Source organism: Astatotilapia calliptera, chromosome 5 (genome assembly GCF_964374335.1).
Source record: "Astatotilapia calliptera chromosome 5, fAstCal68.1, whole genome shotgun sequence".
NCBI classification, from domain to species: Eukaryota; Metazoa; Chordata; class Actinopteri; order Cichliformes; family Cichlidae; genus Astatotilapia; species Astatotilapia calliptera.
This window is the reverse complement of record NC_137426.1, coordinates 5,853,664-5,877,394: the sequence shown is the minus strand read 5'-3', so window position 1 is coordinate 5,877,394 and position 23,731 is coordinate 5,853,664. Positions and strand designations below refer to the sequence as shown.

The 23,731-nt window shown below is 42.5% G+C and overlaps 1 protein-coding gene across 7 annotated transcripts in view; it reads right to left on the bottom strand.

Annotated features, from left to right (window-relative positions):
* cbfa2t2 (CBFA2/RUNX1 partner transcriptional co-repressor 2) overlaps positions 1-23,731 on the bottom strand; it is a 36,295-nt gene continuing 12,564 nt past the window's right edge. The window contains exons 1-11 of one of the 7 annotated variants that reach the window (XM_080301599.1): positions 23,569-23,638; positions 10,964-11,122; positions 10,534-10,775; positions 10,352-10,441; positions 8,060-8,244; positions 7,713-7,966; positions 6,003-6,088; positions 4,268-4,460; positions 2,826-2,894; positions 2,475-2,665; positions 1-1,893 (exon numbers count right to left, since the gene is read on the bottom strand). In XM_080301599.1, coding sequence (XP_080157725.1) covers positions 1,552-1,893; positions 2,475-2,665; positions 2,826-2,894; positions 4,268-4,460; positions 6,003-6,088; positions 7,713-7,966; positions 8,060-8,244; positions 10,352-10,441; positions 10,534-10,775; positions 10,964-11,122; positions 23,569-23,623 — 1,866 coding nt within the window. In that variant the 5' untranslated portion in view covers positions 23,624-23,638 and the 3' untranslated portion in view covers positions 1-1,551. Of the gene's footprint in view, positions 1,894-2,474; positions 2,666-2,825; positions 2,895-4,267; positions 4,461-6,002; positions 6,089-7,712; positions 7,967-8,059; positions 8,245-10,351; positions 10,442-10,533; positions 10,776-10,963; positions 11,123-13,360; positions 13,585-20,724; positions 21,121-23,568; positions 23,639-23,731 lie in introns of those variants that run through there. The other 6 variants (XM_080301601.1, XM_026166873.2, XM_026166876.2 and 3 more) reach the window with 6 other exon arrangements.

The window sequence follows — 23,731 nt, the reverse complement described above, 5'->3', positions numbered from 1 at the left end:
TTTGAAGTAACTCTACTTCTTTATTTCATACTTCATGTCAAGATATGATTTCCATATGAAGTTATGTCTCATAACAAAAAAAACATGTTCAAAGAATGAAGAGGAAAAATTGTGGCTCACAAAATAAAGGCATTCTCTCATAATATTCTTTACAAAGTCATCTTACAACACATGGAAACAAGCAAGTTTCAGTTGTAACAGCAGAGTACCATAAATCAAATTTCCACACTAAACATCTGACTTTCACCTAACCGTCAAGTTATACAAGGTTTCATTGTTACAAAAGAACAAGAACGGTCTGTACATACAAATACAGTTAAGCTCCTGAGATTCTCTGTGGGACAGAGTCAGCGCTCTGCACCTTCACCACGGCGTTGTCAGCATCAGTGAAAATTTCAGCTGAAGTGAAACGGATTTCGTTTTCATAGCTTAATACCTGTATTTGTTGGAAACGGTGCTGGAAAGCATACCACTCCTGTCCCCTGATGCAAATATTACAGTGGTGGAGGTGTTCTGAGCAACATCTGACCTGCCATACACAGCTGGTGATATGAACAAGTGCCAAAGTGAAATTGCAGCCAGAGAAACGCCCAAACTGAATGTTTCTGTGCTTACTGGATCCACCACCATCACTTTGCCTGTGTTCCTTCTAATGATTGGAAATGGCAAAAAAAAAAAAAAGTAATGACCAGAGTTTAACTTTTTTTTTAAAGTAAATATGACGTGTGGGCGTTAGTGTAGCATTATCTCTTTTTCACAAACACAGTTACAAGCAATTACAATAACTTTCTCTTTAGCGACTTTGGTGATGCAAAGGTCTTGAAATACCTGAACAATATTTCAGTATTGCTTTGACAAAAATAATCATATGCTTTACAATATTCACCGACAGCACGACTCTTTGACACACATTCACACATATGATAATCTGACAAGATTGGCGAGCAAATATTTATGTATACACCGGAGCTGCGGAGACGGCTCTTCCGTGGTCTACGGTCAGATTTTTCCTACAGGACGAAGACAGATGTTTTAGCGCTGGTACTATTACACTGTTTACAATTACCACCACCTCCTCCCAAGCTTAGATTTATACACATCAAAGTGAGGATATTGGTACATGGGGGGAAATATCTTTATACCTCATTGTTCTTTAATCTCCTGTGTTTGTTCTCGTATGCCTCCCTTTCATAACTTCCACGCTGCCACCAGAGAACAAACGGAGATCAATCAGTTTTTTTCCACTCCTCACACATCCAAGATTTTGGTTTTTGGACGATGAGAAACACGTTTCCATCTGCTAGGGAGATCTGTTCATCCAATTAATGCATTCAAGAGGAGTCCTTCTGTTCTTTGCCAAAGCCAAAGTCCCAGTTGACATATCACTCAAACAGTCATCCATAATCTGTCCTTTTTTATCTGCCAAAGAGTATGTTGAAAAATCTGTTATCCTAACTTAACCCACAAATAGTTCCCTCATGCTGCTGTTTCAGTTCTTCCCGGTTTTTGAAGAGGGTAGGTGACACATGCACCGCCAAGGTCCTTTGCCTCCTAGTGTCCGTTCGTCTCAGGGGCCGAGGCAGGGGTGGAGGGAGTGGATGAACGCGAAGCGACTGAAGCCTTCTCCCCACCTGGACTGCAGACTGAAGGCACACTGTCAGGAACTTTGACCCCAGCCAGACCAACAGGAGACACGACGGTGGCGGCCGGTGCTGCTGTAGCCACGGCAGCCACTCTGCTTGCAGGTACCGGTTTGGGTTGAGCCTGAAGTCCTGGGCTGCAGATGAGGTGATGCCTCTCCCAGTCTTTGTGCTGGCAGAAAGACCCACAGTAGCGAGCGGCGTTGCAGCCGCTGCACGTCTCGCTAGCTTTGCGACCACAGTTCCAGCAACACTAATGAGAGAGGAAAGATATAGTTCATTTCTATCTCTCACTTGTACAAACTGCATTTGTATTCTTTCATTTTTAAATAAACCCCTTACAAAACAAAACTACAGTAATTTGTTGGACCATTTGGGGGCAGCAGAAGCAAACGCAGCAATGAATTGGAGTAATCATTGTGAACTTGTATGCATACAGCTGTCTCAGCAGATTCAGCAACTAAAGCATTCATTTTGAGTAATTTTTCTGCCCTCCCACCGAGTCCCATATGGACTCTTTACTAAATCATGTGAGGCCCTTCAACATGTTCAGAAAAATCTATGTGTGGAATCATCACGATAAACACAGTGCCTTTTTCCACTTTAATCTAGTCATTTGCACCACTGTTATTGCTTTATTACACTATTAATCTGTAATTGCTATTAAAAATGCCCAAAAGACTGTAACTCTAAATTATGCATACTTGGAAGTTTAAGTGCATGCATGCATGCATGCATGCATACATACATACATATAAAACACACATATATGTACACACACATATATACACACACACATCTTGTTGCTGTAGTTTCTCTGCAGTTCTTGCTCACCTCACTGGAGTCCTCTTGTTCATTAATGACCATGATGGCATCTTCTTGAGCCTTCCGCTTGGCCTCAGCCACAGTCTTTTCCATCTTGGCCCTCTCAGCAGCAATCATCTCAAATGCTTTCTGCTCAGCCTCTGCTACAGCTTTCTGAACCTCTTCCATGGCCTGACGCTTAACTTCATTCACCGCTTCTTCTATAGAGAAGACAAGAGATTTAGGTGGGGCTCACCTTGTTTTTACTCTGCACACTTGCATAAGTAAAGCACACAGCAATCTGCTAAGTGTGTCAAAATATTACTTTGTAAATGCAACAACTGGTTGAGTCTTTATACTAATTTTGTTTCATGTTCTTACCAGCTTTTCTCCAGATTTCATCTGTAACATATGCTGAGCCTGGCCGTGGAGCAAAATCACGCTGAGAGTCTGCAGGGGAGGCAGAAACGGAAGCAATTAGCACCTGCCGGGGCTTTGAAACTTCATTTATTTATTTATTTTCATTTATTTATACTGGGGCTGACACTCCTTGAAGGTGATGGGGGCATATAAAAGAAAAGGCCTGATAGACAGACAGTAATAGTTTCTTTGTCATCTTGACATTTATTCTGTCACTGGTGCAAACAATTCCGAATATCTAGGCCACACAACCAATGTTATTGTTAGTTATCAGAGTCCTGGACGGATCTGCGATCTGACAGCTTCAGAAAGGAATGTGTTTGGCTTGGAGAGAAATGCAGACCATCAAGCTGTGTCAATACTCTGTTTCTTCCCTCAAATCTGTCTCCCTGAATCGTAATTCATTCCTAACTCACTACTGGGCTCTGCCTCTCTAATACTGTTGCCTTTCTTATCTCCTTTTTCCGCTTCTTTCTCCATCACTCACAGCTGATCTCGCCACCTCTTTCTCTTTTTGCCTTCATTTACATCCCTTCTCTTTCACCAAGCCTTTATACACCCCCACTATAGCAGACCAAGCCTAGGCAAGCAGGCAGGCTTTCCGACTGGGAGCCCAGATGGTGCTCTGGCGAGTCAGCTAGCTCTGGGTCTCTGTGCCTGCAGGACGGCAGGACGGCCCTTCTGTGGCCGATATGGCGGAGGCCAATCCTGGCACCTGTCTGTGACTATGGAGCAGCAGGGGGATGGCAAGGCTGGCACGCAGAAAGAACACTGCCAGTACACAGCAGACTGAGGGACTAACTGTGGATGGACTCACTAACACGCTGACGTGTGACTTCGGCGCAGTTCTATTAATGACCACTAGATGATGTAATGACTATGAAACAGAAATGACTGGACATTTGCATCGCCTAAATTAATCTCAGAATGTCCAGATCATTATGTGCTATTATTCACAATGCTTGTAGTTTATCTAGCATCATTATCCCAGAGTGAACAACCCATGGTTATATTTCTTTAGAAAAGACATTTGCTTACCCATTCTAAAGTTCATTTAATGAACTGATCTCACAATAAATAACACTTTTAAAAGGAAATGGAAACATCAGTCTTTTAACCCGAATTGAACTGTTAATCCTTAAAGCAGTTTCCAACACCCAAAACATAGTAGATGTTAAGGGATAATTAATTAATTAACCCCCCAAAAAACTGGGCTTCTGCATGTTACATGTTACTAGCAGGTTAAATATGAAGTTTAGAGCATGTGCAACATCACGCATTATATAAATTTGGCTTCTTTCTGAAAATCATGAAACATTTACTGTAGTAAAGCAGCAAGCGTAAACAATGAAAAGTTATTGGTCCCTGACAAAAGCGAAACCCCAAAAGACAGCGGTGCCCACCTGACTCAGAAGAGTGAGGGCTGTGCGTCTTGGAGAATGGAGCAGATGCCGGTCCTCCTTTGCGCGGGTCTTCCTGCTCGCTCGAACGTCGTCTCCAGTAGTTAAGCTCCTCACGATCTGACTCCTGGCATCGTCTGAGAACGCTCACTGACCGCCGTGTCTTTTCTACCATGTCCACAATACAGTTCAACACCTTGATGACGACAAACAAAATTTTATTAATTGAGATCGCTTTTAGCTACTTGAGGAATTATTTAAATCTTACATCATTAAGCAACTATTTAATAGCTATGTCTGAAGTTTCAAAAAGTACTTATATCATCAAATCAAGAACCAGTTTCACAAACCATCTCCTTGACTTGATAGAATTTCATCCCAGTAAGCAGTTAAACATAAATACCTTGTTTTAATGCCTAAAACACATTGACTTATGTTAATAATTGTAATTTCCCAGCAAACTTTTGTGTCTTTGCTATGTTTCTTCTTCTTGTAACCTTTTCAATAACCTGACCATTTATCTCCTGGAAAGGTAGTTCAGGATGTCTTAATCACAATCCATTAAGAAACTCATTAACGTCCACATTCACAGACCTATTGCATAACCCTTTCTTGACTTTATATTTATATTTTACTTCAAATTACCTACAAGCCTTTTTTGCCAATAAATCACACAATCATACAGTCTATTATTTCAATAGGTACCTATGGAAAAGTGTCATGGTCCTGGGCCATGTTGGCCCAGTGTTCTTAGTTTTCTTGTATGTTTGTATTTTGTTCCTTATTTAGGCCATGTTTTCTGAGTTGCCCTGTTGTGTTGTTCCCTAAGTGTTTTCCCTTCATGGCTTTTACCCCCTGTGTGCCCCTCTGTGTATCTGTGAGCCCTCGTCTCTCCTTATGTTTTATTCCATGTTTCCCCTGCCCATTATGTCCAAGTTCTCCCCGTGCTCTCTCTCCCCCCCCTGTGTGCCCTGTGTATTTATGAGCCCTCGTCTCCCTTTGTGGTTGTTTCATGTTTCCCCAGCCCGTTATGTCTGTGTTTTCCCCGTGCTCTCTCTCCTCCTGTCTGAACCTCTGTGCACTTCCTGTTTACTTTGTGACTCTCACGCCCGTACATGTCATGTTCAGTTCACCCCGCCCTGTCTCGTTATGATTATCAGTGTCACCTGTGTTCCCCGTGTGTTCCCACTTTCCTCGTTTACCCTCTGTGTATTTCTGTCTGCGTCTCCCTCTGTTCGGCGTGACGTCGTCCCTCATGCTGTGTGTGGATCTCCCTGTGTCTCGCTGTAAGTTCTTAGTTTGTGGCTTCCCAGTTTAGTTTAGTTTGTATGTTTGTTCTACCGGCAAATAAAGCTGTGTTTTGAGTTCATTCCCTCGAGTCTGTGAGTCCTGCATTTTGGGTCCAACTCCCGCCTGCCGCACAGCGATTCATGACAGAAAAGTGTCTTGCTGAGGGAGCATTTCCTACATCATGAAAAGTTCCCCTTAACAGCTAATAATAATAATAATAATAATAATAAGTTTAATAATGAACCCCCAATAACATGTTTGAACCCATACCAAATAAATTAATTGCAGCTTATAAACCAATGATGTCTTATCAGAAAGTTCTGGCCTGCCGATTATGTGTGCTTTTAAGCTGTGATAGATTGCTTTAGTGGTAAACCCCAGTAAAACAAATCACATTCTTTCTGTATCAAAAGTCAACAGCACCAGTGGTGCCTGTCCGCAGACTTACATGGTCCAGATGCCTCCATTCATCAGCCCACTCTCTGTCTGTCAGTCTGTGGTCCACTGGCTCCTCACGGTAGCCCCCATTAGTGCCTGATTGAATCACACACAAGACAAACCACAGGCCATCATGATTAACATTCTTCTTAATGCAAGAGAAGCCACAAGTGACAGTGAGTCAAAAACACCTACGCATGTCTATATATGGTAAATAAGTGCTTCTGTTAAAATTACAAAAAACATATTTACATTAAACTTAAAGACAATTTTATCATTTCCCACCATGAGAAACTAAACAAATTTAAAAGTACTAAATCGAGGCAATTAGCTAAAACTCGAACACACGACAATTAAGGATGACAAAAGGAGTTTTATTTATTTTATTTTTGTTCATGTCTTGATTGAGGGCAAGTGAACATGCAGAGGCAAGAAGATAAAGGGACAGTGAGAAACAAAGATTGAGCGAAAGTGAAAAAGAGACCCCTGTGATATAAAACAGACTCCCAGCGCCCAGAGCTCCAGAGCTTGCACACATCTGGAAGTCAGCTGTCAACCACACACTCACATACACCCAAAACGTCTCCCTTAGCACCTCCCCTCCTGGAGCTCACAGCATTCCAGTAGGGAGACACTCAGGCTGAGTGGAGTGGCTCCACTTCTAAACACAACCAGCCGTTCTGACACTCATTGTAGACTATTACGGCTACACGCACACACACACACACACACACACACACACACACAAAAACAAAGCTAATCTGATTCAAATCCAGTCATTACACTGTGACATCAGCAATATCCAAATACATTTAACAGTAATCAGCGTTTGCACACAAGTTTGTACTCACACAGAGGCTAAAAAACATCCACATGTTCATGCAAGTAGACCCACGCTGTCTACAAAGATGCAAACCACAATCTCTTAAAAATTTGGTAAGAAAGAGCCAACAAGACCCAGCACACAAGGGTTGTTTAGGAGAGCAATGATACCCTCATGCACACTGCCTTCTCAACATCTTCGCTACTTCTGGTTCTCATCAGTGTCCATCAGTTCAAAGCCACCAGTGTGTGGACTGATGTGTTTATGCGTGAGTGTGTGTGCCTATGAGTTAAGTGGCGGCAGGCGGTCGGGAGGCTGTCAGACAGGGGACTAAGGACTCATAAACACAGCACCTCTACCAGGAACATATCAAGGTGTGTGTCTGTATGTGTGTATGTGTGCTACCGATGTTTCCACTGAGTGCTGACAAGCCCCAAATGAAGGCTAGATATACACCAGAGTACATCCAGCTCTCCCTGCCTGGACAGTATGGCTCTGTTTATATACATACGTGGACTCCTGAGATATATGGGTCTTGCCTACACAAACACACAGACCACCCATTATCACATATAGAATATGATATTTGTGTGCATCTGTCTTCATGCAAGTATGTTCATTTCTAAATATGGTTAGCAGCTACTTGCATTCAAACTACTGTAAAGAGCCAATAAAGTTCTGTTGTACGGATGTTCTACAGAAATGTGCAAACAAGTTTGACACCACACACTTGTATATTTGGTTCACAAGGATGCCTACAACACTTATTCACTGCTGCCACAAAGGCTACAACTGAGACTGAATATGCATCACCTTATCACCCACAATGTAGACTGGAAACAACTTCAGAAATGAAGTTCATCAGGAATATCCTTACACTGAGTTTGCATCACATACCAGGAAGTCGTGGCCTGTCTTTGAGTTCGCGGATCTCCAAAACACGTTGGCTGTGCTCACGGTGCAGGATGTGAGGTGCTGCGATGTCATCCAGGGCGTAATGCTGCAAGGGTGGAGGGGTCGGGTGAAGCTGGGCGGTCAGTGGCAATGGGTGAGCAGGGCTGTGTCGGGGAGCTGGGCTGATGGTGCAAATCCGCTTTGCGGCAGGCTCCATAGCTACAGGTGGGCGTTCACGGAAACCGTTCTCTTTAGCCCTGAGGGGAAGACAGGAGTGATTTAATGTAGCTCTCTCACTGTTTACCTATATACTCTATGTATTATAGCTCTTTTTTATGCATTTATCTAACCTGCTTGGGCTGTGTCTCTTGGTTCCAGGCTCTGGAGGCTCCATCAGGAGCTCAGAGGAGTCTGGAGAAGATGCCAGAGTGGTGCTTAGCAGGAGGTGCTCATGCTGGGACAAGTACTGAGCTGGGGTCTGCTTGGCTGCCCGTGCACAGTGGAGCAACTCCCTCTGCAGCAAAGGGAGGTTTGCCTGACAAGAAAGAAATTATACTTGTTAAGTTTGATTATGATTTGCAGGTAGTTATTTTCATAGAGCACATTGAACCCATGTATAAGTAGACTTTGGCCACTACTCGCTCCTATATCAATGAGCATTGATTTTACTCATTCAAAGACGAACACAGACAGAAAGAGAGAAACACCAGAAAACCTGATAGTGACAAACAGGAGGGGAGATCTGGACCAAACACACCAGAACTATCCTAGACAGACTACGTTCATGCTGCAACAGAGCCAACAGATACAGTGCAGATCTGCCTCCTGGGGAAGACGCCTGGCTGGAAGAAAATTGGTTTTAAGGGGGGCAGTGACTCCTTGGGGTCTGGCTGTAAGGCTAGATCTGTGTCTGGGTGCTGTTCTCCAGCTGCCTCCAAGGAGGCTGCGGCTTTCCTAATTCAAATGAAAATCAGAGTTTTCTAAGCTGCAACTGATGTTGGTTATGAACCTCTTGCAAGCAGCATGTGTGCAGAGCATAATGTGTTGGTCACAGCAAAGGTATGCGTGATGATACAGAGGCTTAGAAATTTAGAAACATTTCAAAACAAATGATACACAGACTTCTCCCTAATTCCTCATCCCCTCAGTTTTTTTTTGTATTTATCTGGGACTGTCTCCATCCAATCTTTCCATCTCTCTTTTGTTCCCTGCGTTTCCCTAATTAGGAACAGACTTCAGTGTGTTTGCAATTACACCACTTCCTTGCTCCCTCCTCTCTCTCTTCTTGAGCAACCAACTAAATAACCAGCCGTTTTCATTTTGTGACTGACCTCTTATTGTTATTTAGTATTTGAAACTACATATAGTATTAGTTAAACATCACTTTACTACTCTGCAAAGACCTCTTTTTGTCCATTGAAACAAACATTCCTCTATGCCTCAGTGAGCTGATCCTTACAGTATCGCTTGTAGTTCCCCTATAGACGCAGACACTTCTGCTTTACGATCGCCTCTCTATAATATCCCTGGGCTCTCCTTTTTTTCCTGTTTCCCATGCTCCTCTGCATCCCTTCTTTCCCTGGGGCCCCAGCTAGCGGACACATGTGCTATGTGTCAGTTGAGCATCGGGTTCTCTGGGCTTCAGCAGGGCGGATGCTAGATTGGCGGCGCCTTGGCAGCTGAATGCTCTTTTAACGGGACAACGGCTCCATATGGCGCAGTGGAGACCATAAAAAAGGAAGGGAACACTTTATAGGCATGTTTCACACTTCCGAGTTCCCACTTTTCCCTCTCTCCTTCTCATCCACTTCTCTGTCTTTTCTATAGATCTTGTCCCAACTGCTCTCTTAAGAGAGACTCCAGCAGTTGCTATTAAATAGTGAGAACGCCACATCATTGCAATAAATCAGTAGAACAACAAAAACAGAGCATTCTTGTCTCAGCCACCAAAAGTCTTGTTTAACTTTTTCCCCATTCGCAAGTAAGATAGTGTCCGCAAACGTCTGAGAAATGTACATTTTTATCATCACCTATTGAGTGCGATGGTGCATGCAGATGTCCAAATGCCTGCCTGTTTTTCGTGACTGTGCGGACTCGTCCGTGTAAAATTTACATCACAATGCACGAAATATGTATGCTCCCCAGGCAGCGGACTTCAAAGAAGTATAAAAGGAATGAATAGCTGTCCACAAGAGACTATAATCAAGGATTTAGACAGACGGAAGGGCTCCAGAGATAACCAAGAAGTAAGTGTAAAAAAAAGCCGCTTTTTATAGCTTGAAGTCCAGTTATACAAGATTTATGGGATGCTTTACTGCAAGGAGCTACTAAAAGTATACACTTGCAGACTTCCCTGGTTACAGAGGGGCTCAAGAGGCTGTTAACACACAGTCATCTGTTGCTTGTCAAGTCAACACGTAAATCTTGACGGTTACTTTGAACCTGAAATGGCCAATTCAATTAACAAAACTACACTTAGGCAACTATCTGATGGGCAACTTTACACCACAAGGAGTAAAACCATTTAACTCAACGGAGGAAGAACACTAGTGCTGTGAAAAGAAAAGGGAAGTAATTCCATGCAGAACTGCACAAAGCAAATACAGAAAGATGGGAAAAGGAGGGGGTGGAGGCATGTTTACCTTGAGAAAAGGAATAACAAAGGGTCGTAAGGGGAAGTTGGTAGCCTCCTGAAGCCGTGAGTGAAACTCCTCAATGGTAACTGTTGAATTCTAAAAGATAGGAAAAGAGAAGGTTTAATTTAAATGCATTTCTATAAAATGTTGACTTGTTTTTCTCTTCAGTATGCCATCATAGAATTTACCACAAGGGCCAGAACTAGGCTTCGGACGCTGTCTCCAATCTCAGGAGAAATGTCATTGCCAAACTGCTGCAGTGTGGTCAAGAAACGTTTCAGCTTGCTCAGCTGGCGTGCCCCACAGGTGGCTGGCAGCTGCTGGTTAGCCAGCGATGAGGAAGAGGAAGAGGACGGTCCATTGCTGTAACGCTGTGGTGGAGATGGCACTGCATTCAGTGTTGGTGGGGAATGATGATTCCCATTGGTCACTGGGGAAGGACGGAAAACCAACATGAAGAGAAGAGAAATCAAAATAAACCCTGCTGAGTGTGGTTACAACTCCAGCTTGTCTACAACTTTGGTTTGTGAAAAGGAACAAAGACTGAAGAGGAAACAAAAAGACAAGCTGGAAGAATGAGAGAAATTCTTTAAGTATAGATTTAATTATTACTCTTACATGCTGTGGTGGAAAAAGAGGCCGGTCGTGGGCCACTGGGGTTGACAGAAGGTAGGGGTGGCATAGTGGAGCTGGCGCTGCTGCTGGGGGCTGATCTGGAATGAGTCTTAGCATCCACAGGAGAACCGGGCATGGCAGGGCTCTTCTTCTCTCTACTGTCTGCAAAGAGGAAAGAAGGTAGGTGAGGTGAGGGCATCAGAAACCAGCAGGTCTATATGAGTGAACCAAAGTTAAATAACTGTAACTTGCTATGACATCCACAAAAATTAAAAAAAAGAAGCACTACTTTAACTTTACCCCCCATTAGCTCAGTTGTTTAAATCAATTCAAAAGCGTCATGCCTATTGTTACAAAAGACAACAACAATGCCCAGCCCCCTCTCCTCAACTCACTTTGCATGATACAACACACACTGCCAGGGCACCAACCACCCTGCCCCCATCAAAGAGCCAGATGTCTGAAGTTTAGCCCCTCACTCTCACCCATTCAGATCAATAACAGAAGAAATTCTGAAGAAGGCCATTGTGTGGGAGTAGAATGCCTCCTCATTGAGCTCCCCAAGAAATAGGAGAGACAGAGAAAAAGGGACGGGCTATTTCACGCTTTACTAACAAGATCGACAAAGCTTTTGAATGTTAAATGCAACTTCTCAATATGCTATTGACGTTGAATGAGACCACCAGATAAGGGCTATGGAGAAAGTGTAATGGGGGGTGTAGTGGTGGGGAGATGTGGATCAGAAGCTGTCTTTGTCTTTTCGAGAACCATGAGGGCCGGATCCCGTCTCCATTTAGAGTGGATCAGACTTTTCTAACAGCTTCAAGAATTGACAATTAATAGACAAGCATGGTCTCACAGGTCATAGGTTAGCAGAAAGCAGCTTCTAAATGTGGGTTCATGGTTTTAGGGCTTTGGACTCAATAGCACCCTTTATTTCTTTTTCACAGCTATGAACTCTGGATGGCCTTCAGCCACGAGGTCCGAGTTTATAAAGGCTTAAGTCAAAAGGTTTAAGCTGTCAGTAGGTAACTCAAAGAAAACTGAAAAGAAGCCCACGGAATGAATAAAAGGTACTGTTGTGAGTGCAAAAAATGTGAAAACATGCAGAATTATTACAAAAACAAATGGATCTGAATGCAAAAGTGCAAATTTCCTCAAGTTTTGGCAACAAATCTCTTTTGCATCCTATGCTCGCACTTTCTCAATCTGCCCTGTGCAACTCATCTGTCATGTCTGCAACTCATTATACAGCTTTGAGTGTTCTTCCTTCTGTTTTGCAGTCCTCTTAAAACTCTCTCCCTCGTACCATTTCATTCTTTCTCAGCCCCCGTGGCCTGCCTGCCATCACTCCACCTGTTCACGAACATAGGGGGCAGGAAGGAGGGATCTATGCAGACATTTGGACTGCCGTACCCACCACACACGCGGTCTGCCAGTGCACTGTAGGAAGCAGCCTGCAGCACACACACACACCGGCTCCAAAGCTCCGCACACTCCATCCGTATGGCCAGGAAATTAGACTGACATCTCAATAACAGAATCAACGGGGCATATGGCCTCAGTGTCAACACTCTTACCAAGTAAACAACTTCATACGCACACAAAAGCCAGGATTGGAGAATTCAGCTTGAAGTGTATTCCCAAGTTCTTTGACACATTATGAACCATTAACCACTGGTTGTGAACAGTAGTTTGGATCCAAACTGACTGCCATACTTGTAAGCACCATTTTGTGTTTGACTTTAACTGGCAGGCATGCATAATTCTGCAGAATGTAAACATAGCAACATATTGTATTTATATTCCTTACTGCATGACCTTTGAGCATGCAACAGAAACAAAGCTGCAGCAGGGTTCATGCAATCTTAAGATGTGGCACAGTCTGCTGTTAGCCATGCCAGAGGTAACAGCCAAAGCAGGAGACATCAGGTGTGTGCGCGTGTACTCCTGACAACCCTTAGAGAATTGCCTCTGCTTGTCAATTAGACAGCACACATAGCTAGATGACTTCATCTGGCTTGCGAGCACCTGAGTCCATGGTATAGTCACAGGGCTGTCTCAGGAGGCAGCTGTCACAGCAGCCACAAAACGCATATGCACAGAGTGCACAAAGTGGCCTAATGTTAACTCAGGTGAATATTGGCTTAGAGGAGGATGTGGGGTGTTTGTCTGGTCTAAATGCCACCTGTCATCCTTGCTTTAATGCAACAAAGGGAAGGTACACAAAGCTCCTCACCACACATCAACAGGATTACACAGAAATGCCACAATGAATAGGCAATACTTTTGAAAAAAACAGATAGCACTGTTACCAGTGCTTACTAAAATATAAAACTGGGTACTCCATCAACTCATTTCTGGTGGATATAACCAAAAAGGATTACATGTTAAACTCACACCATATTGTGCTGCTGTTTTTCTGTCTCACGTCTTCATGCACAAATAAGATAATCCATAATTTTACAATCTTGAAAGTTTCCTGACCTTAAGTGTTTGCTTTCTACAACAGTTGTTATCACAGGGATGGAAAATAAAATGCATCTGCAGTGATGGCTGTTGCTAGCCAGGTGTTCCTTGTTTGTTCAGCTTCAGGTGACGCTCATCTGCATTAAAACATTCAGCTGACTTTAATTGCTGCCTCTGCAAGTGATGATTCAGAACGAGGCTCAGAAAGAGAGGAAAGGGATAGAGAAACATAATGTGACTATTCCTGTTGAGCCACCGCTGTAAAAGCAATCCATTAACTAATGAAATTGCAAATGAAAAGACAAATACACTTTCGAGAACATTTATCGACCTCCTTACATAAAGACGGGATGGATAAGCTATAACGAGTCCACAGAAATAAATCACACTTGATGTGGTGTATAAATAAATGGGTTCAGTGTAAAGGTTTATTAAGCTCATGTTTTAACTCTGAAGTCTAAACTCCCTGTGAGAGGCTGGCAGCTGTGAAGCATGTGTGTGTGTGTGCCGCTGTGCGGTGGTGTGTGTACTCGAACCACACTGCTCTCTGTCTTGTCACCGTAGATGAGGTGAGAGAAGATGTAACACGGACCGAACTAATTTATCAGTGAGCACAAAGAAAATTTGTGGCATGTGCAATGATACAAGTATGTAGGGGTCAAGACACACACATGTTAACGCAAACACACGCACATGAAAATAACATTATGAATTCTTTTTTTCAAGAAATGCTGTCAAATATTTAGTTTTCTTATCATGAGTCAGACAAGAAGACATCAACAGGATGTTTTTTGGAGGTTTAGCCCAGCTGTGCGTACTATCTATGAGAAAAAAAGTCAAGCTTATTACCCTAGTTTTGCACGACAGTGCCTCACATCTCATCTGACTAAAAAAAGTTTAAATATAGCAACTTATAAGTCTCATCAAAGTGAGAACCTTTGTGGTGACAGTGACATCTAACAGATGCAAGAGAACCGGAGTAACTACAACCCTATTTTCCTCTAACTTCAGTGCTTAGCTTCCTTTAACCTTTTCTACATTTTGTCCCAAGCATGGCTAAAAAAAAAATACTACACGAAATGACATTTGTAACTCTTAATTAAACAGCGCACAAGTATATCTTCCAAAATGCTGCCGTATTTCTGCAATCCTAATTCTAGTCTACGAAGTCCTGAAGTGAAAGGATAACACATACTTTAAACAACTGACAGAGGCTTAGTATTCAACCAGTGAAACACTTTGAAAAAAAAAGAAAAAAGGAAAGCAATTGATTTCAAAATTAACCAGGTTCCCTCTCCTCCTCCTCCTCCTCCTCCTCCTGTACCATATGGATCTAATCGGCCAAGAGCTGGCCAGCTGGGACCTCCAACAGTCACCTGTGAGAGAAGGGGGGGCAGAAGGGACTGCTGCAAACCCTTCCTTTAAGCCAAGGCAGCCCGGCCCACACACACAAACACACACACACATCTCTGCCTTCCCTCCAAGGAGAGGAGGAAGGAGGAGGGTGCACAGAGGGGAGGGGAGGCACGAGGCAGCTGAATGCGAGCGAGTGGACTTAAATGCTAGAGAGACAAAGGCTGCACCTGGTCCCCGTCCATCCGCGCACACAGCCACAATACAGCGCACATCTGTTCCTCTATCCTGCACTCCGTTCTGACCTCCACCCACACAAACACAAGCACACACACACACACACACACAGCACAAGGATACATGAAGCAACATACACACCCGCACACAGCCACATCCACTTTTAAAATAGATAATAGTCCATGTCCCTCTCAGTGCCATACTGTTGCCAAACAACGAGTTACGTGACTTTGTATTTTATAATATCCAGTTTGAGAGATGAAGAAACTCAGGTGACATCATCTCTGCTTTAATCAACTTCATTTACATTATTACCCTCTTGGGACTGACACCTCCTCAACTGTTGCAGCAACACAGATGCCTTGCTTCCATGTAACAAATCGCAGACCCACATGTTACAAATGTATTTTTTTAGACTATTAAAATTTACATCTATAAAAAAAGAAGACTTTTTAAATTTGAATTTACTCCCACTATAGAACAAAGCCTGGATAGCCCTTTACGATAACAGTAACATGACTTTATCACAGTTAGCATCTGACAAAATGGCTCCCACATTAAAAATGTAATATTTGTCACATTTTCACACAGAGTTTTATAAAGCACAGAGGGAGACAATGAATTAGTCTGCGAATCAGAAGCACCAGAGATAGAAAAGGACAGGATGCAAGCAGAGCGAGGAAAGAGGTGTAGGATGGGAGGAAAGGAATAACAAGGACAGAAAATACTGTTTTCCTTTGGTTTCATCAGAAGGACAAGCCTGGTTGTTAGACTCAGAGCCAGGCTGTTTTTCTTGGCTTTCATTACCACCTTCCAGCCTCGTAGACTACATATTTGGATAAAACCCAATGTCAACACTCTGCTTCCAACTCTGCTAGGAAGGGGAACGATAGGAAGGTGGCAAGGTTGACAGTACAGGGAAAAAGCAAAGAAAGCTGTAGACGTAAGGAGAAGGAAGAGGTATGACTTTGGACAAAAAAGTACTCTCGTTCTCACATATGAAGAAGCACAGACATGTCTCCGAAGTGAATTTATCACATGTCCCTATGACAGGCTGATGGTGAGAGAAGCCCTCGCATATCCTCATCACTCAGAGAGATAATTGCAAAAACACCACCGTAATCCAGCGTGCCACATAGTGAAAAAAGGAACTCTGGGATGGAAATATACTTAGTGGCAAACTGAAAAGGAAAACGAAAAAGAGGGGACAGCAAGGCAGACAGAAGTTGTCTATAAAAACTAAGAATGAGCAGTAAAAAGAGGTACAGTGACGTGATGCTGGAAGCAGAGGCGGTTTGGCAGAGGCTGGATAACAATATGCACAGTGTCCATGTGTATGAGGTCAGACCGCAGGGAGAAGACTGACTGGATGGGATCTGAAGTTGCTGACCTTAAAAACACTTGAAAACACCACACACCACATTGCAGTCACTGATTGCTGTTAGATTTTTTTTAAAACATAGCAGTGGATCAGAAAGGCAGAAACTTAATGTGGTGCATATGACTGTGAAGGTTCTGGTAAATCTGGGACTCTCCACCATTTGACCTTAGAACTGAAGAAGCTTCTCGGATGAGAGGTGAAACGTCTTCAAGCAACTTAAAGAAGTCCAGACGCTTTTCTTTCCAAGCTCCTTTGACTTAATGTGGTGCAAACACCTTTTACAGAGCAATATAATTTACTTCAACCTATACTGCTGTTAAGTTCTTTTAGAAAGCCCAAATATTTAATGCCCAGGTATTTCAGACACTGAAGACACTAATGAATGCAAATATTGTTATTTTTGCTTTAAGATTCTTGCATGAAGGGTAATACTAATATATCTGGGAAAGACTCACACCGAGCTTTGTTCCATAATCAATAGGTTAAATGAATGTGACACACATCTGGGCCAAAGTATAGAGCTCTAAGTGTATTTGTGTCATCCTGTCCGTGCGTTGTGTGTGCGTATTAGCCCTGTTCACCAGGTGTTGCCTGCCCAGGGCGCATATAAACATGGCCACACAAATAACAACAATGGCACTACAAGGACAGTTCATATCTGTCAATCACACACACACACACACACACACACACACACACACACACACACACACACACACACACACACACACACACCAGCCTTCTCTGAGCCCAGTGGATTATCTGCCTATCTGGTTACAACCCTTCTCACCTCTCTGTAACTAATTGGTTAGCCTGCCCATCAATCATCAAGAGACTGATGAGTCTTCAAACTCAAAACCAGCAAGTGGAATATAATCAGTGGCAATATTCATGGAAGCATGACAGTATAAAAATTAAGTTGCGTAGCCCCCATTTTCTCACCCGCTGTACATGTTTCATGATGAAGATCTCAAATCCATATTAACATACATTCACACACGTGTGCACAATAAAGCACACATTGAACTAGTAAGTTACAGTAATCCATAAAACAAAAATACAAGCTCTAGACACAAGAAAACAAAGCTAACATTGTATCCGTGCACTGATTTCTCAGCTAGTGAATGTGGGACATGTGAGAAAGGACAACTCTGGACCATGTCCCAACCTGACTCTCTTAACATTTTCTGGAGTTCATGCTTGAAAGCAGCACAACTGTAGTAAAAATCTACTTTTTTCTAAACCTTGACTATGAAGATGACTAATCTGTCACACTCGGATTTTGGCGATCCAATCACTCAAAGCTGAGTACCATAAAAGAAAAACAACAACAACACGGAGCTGTGGGCAGGCTTTGCCCAGCTGTATAAAAGACCAGAGCTCAACAGCCGCTGAGAGAGACAGATAAGTCAAACAAAGAGGCCGGCTGTGCTCAAAACAATGTGGAGAATGAGACAATGATAGTAATGGAGGATGGGTAAACGTGTGAGCTGAGGTGTGTTTTGATGAGTGTTATTGTTGTGTATGAGTACTGTATGGTTTTAGCAAACATACGGGTAAGAACACAATGTATTCCTTATTATATATCTTGGGAAAATACGCAGCGTACTGTAGCTGCAACAGAAAATGCTGTGGAAGGAAAATGTAGATTAGAGTGATTTAAAGTCTCAACCAAATCGCAATAGGCAAAAGACTGTTTTTGTTAGTGAAATGTTCTCATTTACATCCACACTTCTTCAGACTGAGGCAAAGATGGGGGGTGGAAAGCCAGAGAAAGGAGAAAATAATGACTATGACAGACAATTCATGGAGAGAGGCAACGCCACCCATTGCTTGTCCACCCACACACCTAACAAAACAGCAAATGCATTTCTTCTTCTTTTTCTCTTGAGTATCACTTTTTGACTTTTGGGTTTAGAATTGGAAAATTACACAATCTTTCCATAAAATTTGCACAAGTTAAATGCCGTTTTTTTAGGGCGGGTAGAAAAGTGGTGTCCGTCTGTGTGCCCTCATGCTTAAGTCTTGGACATTTCAGCTTAACACTGAAATGACTTAATGCAATGTGAGAAGGAAGGTAATGCTGCTGAACAAAAAACAAGGTCTGTGCCATACCCTGACCTGGCACCTATTTTAGTCACGTTGAGCCAAGTGATTTAGTCCTCTGCACTACGTACAGACTATTGGTAACATGCCACCTCTTTCATCAACTCTGAAAATACAAGTGTTAATCTTCTATTTTCAAAGTCACTATATATCAACCCAAAACTACTACTTACGCAATTTTACAGCGTATTAATTATATGTTGATACTTCTTCTCCACATCAGCCCAGTGAATAAAGGTTTTGTCATGGGTCACCGACTGGGTTTCTCAGGTCAGTGAACCACTGGAGGAGAGCTCTTAATAACGCACTTTGCAAGGTGAGACAAGTTACAATATCACTGGCCTGCAACAGGAAGGACGGCCAGAGTGGGGGTGCCTACTGATGCTAAAATGTCTCTCGATACCCACTAACACTCCGGGTTGTTACTTGTATTGACTGCATAGTCTCGCTTGATTAAATGATGTGACCCTTTCGTGTCCACACACGTAAACATATAAGCAAGAACATTCAAATTCATTCATAAGCACACGGTCTCACTGAACCCCTGGGGCCAGATATCACAGACCTCGCCACTGGAACTAATAGAGCACTTCCTGCAGCAAACTCTTGAAGCAGCTGCTCTGTTCTGTGTGTATATACGCATGGTGAAACAGGGGGTATTCTCTGTAGTACGCAAGGGTCATGGTGGTCTGTTTCTCTATGTATTACTTTGCTTCTGGCAGAGAAACTCAGCTGGGTTTGAGGTCAGAAGAAAAAAAGCTTCAGAAAGCTGTAAGGCAAGCAACCTTGTAGTTCAGCAGACACAATGTCTGCAAGACACCTGGCACGCACATGGAGACACGTTCACTTCCTTAGACTCAAAAATACTGTACGCTTGTGAAGTGTGCAATCGAAAACTTCAAAGCCACATAAATTTAAGACAAAAACTATAACTGCTCAACAGGAATGAATGTAAGTGGGATCAAATTTCTGAATAAAAGAAGCTTGAATGTCCTCTGCACAAACACATACACTAACTCACAGATACAGCACGGTGCCTGTTGTCAGGAATATGACACAGTCCAGCAGACGAGACAAGGGTCTCTGGTTTGAGTCTGTGCAGCCGACAATTAGTCGCTCCTATCTCCCCGATGAACTGGCCTGGTCTGGTGTGACACTGGCCAGGTCTCTCTGCCTTTTCTCTTTCTGCGTCTCCAGTCAGATCCTCCCCGCGCACAAGAAACATGAACACATCCCCTGCATGGCACTGTAAAAGGCCAACTCAGACAAAATATACAGCAATGCAACAATGTGACATTTGCACTAGTATCAACGTCTCCACTGATGTCAGAGTGTAACATGCAGGCACAGCGTGAAAGACAGACACAGCAGTTTCCCTCCTCTTCCCATATGTCTGGGATACTGTACAGCAGATGCACACGTCTTCTTTACCTAGTTTCTTCTGCTCTGCTTGCCATGTGGAAAAACTGATTACTATCTGAGGAAATGACAGCTGAGAGAGATAAGCCCCTTTCACACACAAAGTCACTCTAATTGCTCAGTTTTTTAAAAAGAAATCTGGTTGAGGTTGCCGTTTTGGCTGTTCACACATGAATCCCACAGAGGAAAAAAAAAGTATGCTCCAGATATCACAGCCAATCCAGCTAGATTAAACTTTGTGGAAGAACACATTTGGCTCCTTTGCACCAATTTTGGGGAATGCTGCAACTTTTTTCTCATAGTAGTTATCTTTTTTTTCCTGCATACTGAGACAAGCAACTATAGGACAAACATACATTTCACTAATAAGGTAAGGAAAGAGAATGGTGAATGTGAAACAGAAGAGCAAAAATGTTCTGTTTATTGTAGTTTCTCTAAGAAAAGTCAAACCACACGGTCTTGGTTAAATGTTAAAATATTTCTAAACATAAGTACAAATTAGTATTTTTTAAAAGGCAATTAATATTTTGCCCATATGGCAGGAGACATTTTCTGTGCACAGGTAAAAGAGGCTTCTACCTCACTCAACAAGGATGAAGAGATAAGGATGAGGCACCATCTGTACAGCACAGAGCAGCTCTGGGATTTAGGATGGAACACACACAGAAACACACAAACTAGGCACATAAAGTGGACTATCTGCCACACTCACTCACTCGTGAAAACAAGGCATTTTTCACACACAAACACAAAAATCCTCCAAAAACACAAACTGATATTGGAACACGCTCAGTCCTACCTCCACTCTAGTGTAGAGTCCACTCAGTCCTTTGAGAAACTCAGCTGCAGTATTGGGGTTTTGCTTTCTTATCCTTTGCTTTTTGTCCCTTCTTGTGACTCCGCACCTTCATATGTCAGGCATGTGTTTGCATTCCCACATATGTGAGCCCCAGTGTGGTGAAGGCCAGAGCCAAAGACACAGATGGCACCCAGATGGAGACAGATAACCGAGCAGACCAGCGAACACTGCACTACACGCACTCTTACTTACTTTTATTTCGCTCATGTGAAGCTCTCTCTATCACTCTTACTATCTCTGCTACCGACTCCGCCACGGCTGCTTTACTTAATTCTCTCTCTTTTGCTGACTGAATTTCCGTCCTCTCTCACGCTTGCTCTCTCAAGCTCTGTCTCCCACCCTCTCAATCTCTCTTTTCCAGCTCTAGCTCCTCCCCTATTTTCCCACACACTGTCCCATCCTCTGTTTTCATGGGTCGAGTGTTCCAGCAACGTCACAACCCCCACTCCCCGAACCCCACTCCCCTTCCCCTGTGGATCCTGGCCAATCATCCACTGCTGACTGGCCCCATTCAACCTGCATTCAGTGCAATGGACCTTGCAATTAACATAACTAATTGCTTTGGCACCTAAAGGCTAAACAAGAGACTGTGCCAAGCAAGACAAAAGTACATGCATGTGTGTATGTGTAGAAGTGGGGGGCACACTCTCTCCCACCCCCTCAAGAGAGTGGGGATCTCCCCTTAAAATGTTTTTATACTAACAACCCTCCCTCCCCTTTTCAACCCTTTCGGTGTAGCCCTCTTTTTTTTCTTCAGTTCCTTAATGCAGCCAGCTCAACTCGCCTTGCCAGCAAATGGACTGAGGAGCACTTGATGAGCATGAATGAGTTATTCTTCTTTCCTCTTCTACTCTCTTGTCCTCTGCTCTCCATTTTGACTGAGTTAAACTTAAATCACTGCCTGATTTATGCACGAGACAAGTAGCAGGTTAAGATATTTGTGCCTAGCTGAGGCTGGGCAGTCTACACATACCCAGAGAAAATATGACCTGGATTCAGTTCATTTTAATATTTTTTTTTCTCACGTGAAATACTATGATCAGAAATACTATGATCAGTTAAATAAAAGATCAAGTTTGTTTGTTTTTGTTTACTTTACTGTACTTTGATTGATTTATATAGCACTCTTCACAGGATGAAAACCACAAAGTGCTTCACAATAATATAAAACTGATAAACATAACACAGCACAATCAAACATACAGCACAAATCTAGTTAAAAGCTAGTCTAAATAAATGAGTCTTAAGATGATGTTTAAAGGAATAAATACAATCCAGGCAACGTAAAGATGGAGGGAGAGAATTCCACAACCTGGGGGCCATCGCTGTAAAAGATCTATCACCTCTGGTTTTAAAACGTGTTCGGGGGACTACCAACAGCCTTTGATTAGATGATCTCAGGCTGAGTGTAAGGTTCTAAAAGATCAGAAATATAGAGAGGAGCGTCACAATTCAAAGCTTTAAAAATCAGTACTAAGATTTTAAAATGAATTCTAAAATGTTCTGGAAGTCAGTGTAATGAGCATAAAACTGGTGCTCATAATTGTGCTCTTTTAATGTAACTAAAGACACATCCTCTACCTTCTGTTTTCGAGACCACTTTAAACCACTCTATGGGTTTTGGATCAATTTGACAAGGCAAAATAATGAGAATGTGCATTTAAACCAGACAGGTGAACATAACGATCCAGCCAAGGATGTTCACACATACACAAAGAAAGACAATATGTGTTGAACTCTAATAGAACTATCCCCAAACTTTCCCCAAACAACTTCTAAATATGGAACAATTTGCAATCTATCTGGTCCACAGAAGAGTGAACAGGACCCTGAAGGACAAATTTTAATGTTCTCAGTGAAACATGGTTCAAATGTTAGATTTTTAAGGCTTTTTGATTGAAGTTGTTGTGAAGTTTTCGAATCAAAGAATTGCTACAAACACATAGCAGTCAAAACCAGCCACAAGAGCCAGTTTTAATATAGCCACATTATTACACAGCAATCATCCACAGTTGTTTCTGTTAAGATCAAGTAAACACAGAAAAGAAATGTACCTATAGTAAACTATACAGTCATAAAAGACTTCACTGGGGGTGTTGATGTTGCTGTGGGCTGTCAAAACCTAAATTGTACTGAATATTCTCCCTTAATAACCTCTTTCTCTGCTCCTCTGTTGTAGAAGGCCTGCTCTATTCAGGGTGCATCTGGTCAGTCAGCAGGCTCAGAGGAAAGACCAGGTGGTTGTGAGAAAGGGAGAGAGAGGGGGTGAAAAGGTGGGGAAATTAGGAAGCCCAAGCATATGAAGCTATACTGTTACCAGTACGTGATGGCAGCACATACTGGAGGAGCTAACGCCAGTGATAGATATCAGATACTAACTGATTTACATGTACAAGCATGGTCTTTAGTCTTTTCCACCAATATTGGCTTGAAAGTCCTCATTGAAAGCCCAAATTTAAGCAACGTCACATTTGACCAACATAAATATTTTCAGAAAAAGGTTATGTTAAGGTTAATACACACAGCCAAAGCTTGGTCAGTGTATGCCATTTGCTTTATAAACATTCTTTTTCTAGGGTTCGCCAAATAAAAGACAGCTATCTTCAGGTGAGAGTGTTCTTAAAAGCAATAGAGGCGAAATGATTTGTTTCAGTGCAAGAAAAATGATTAATTTGAGCTGTTGTATAATAAAAATACAGAGCTGAAAATGAGCATAATAGGACATTTGAAGGATAAATGATTTGCATATAAATACTAAATATACAAAGCTGCGTGCTACATTACCCAAAAAGCTCTTTGGAGAAGTAAGGTAGGCAGAAGATGAAACAGGCGAATACATCCATTCTATTGATTACATGGATGGATGTATGGATGGTCTGTTGGCACAGGAAGGCTTAACAAGACTATAATGTGTCATTTTAGAAAGTGGTTCTCACACAATCCCCTT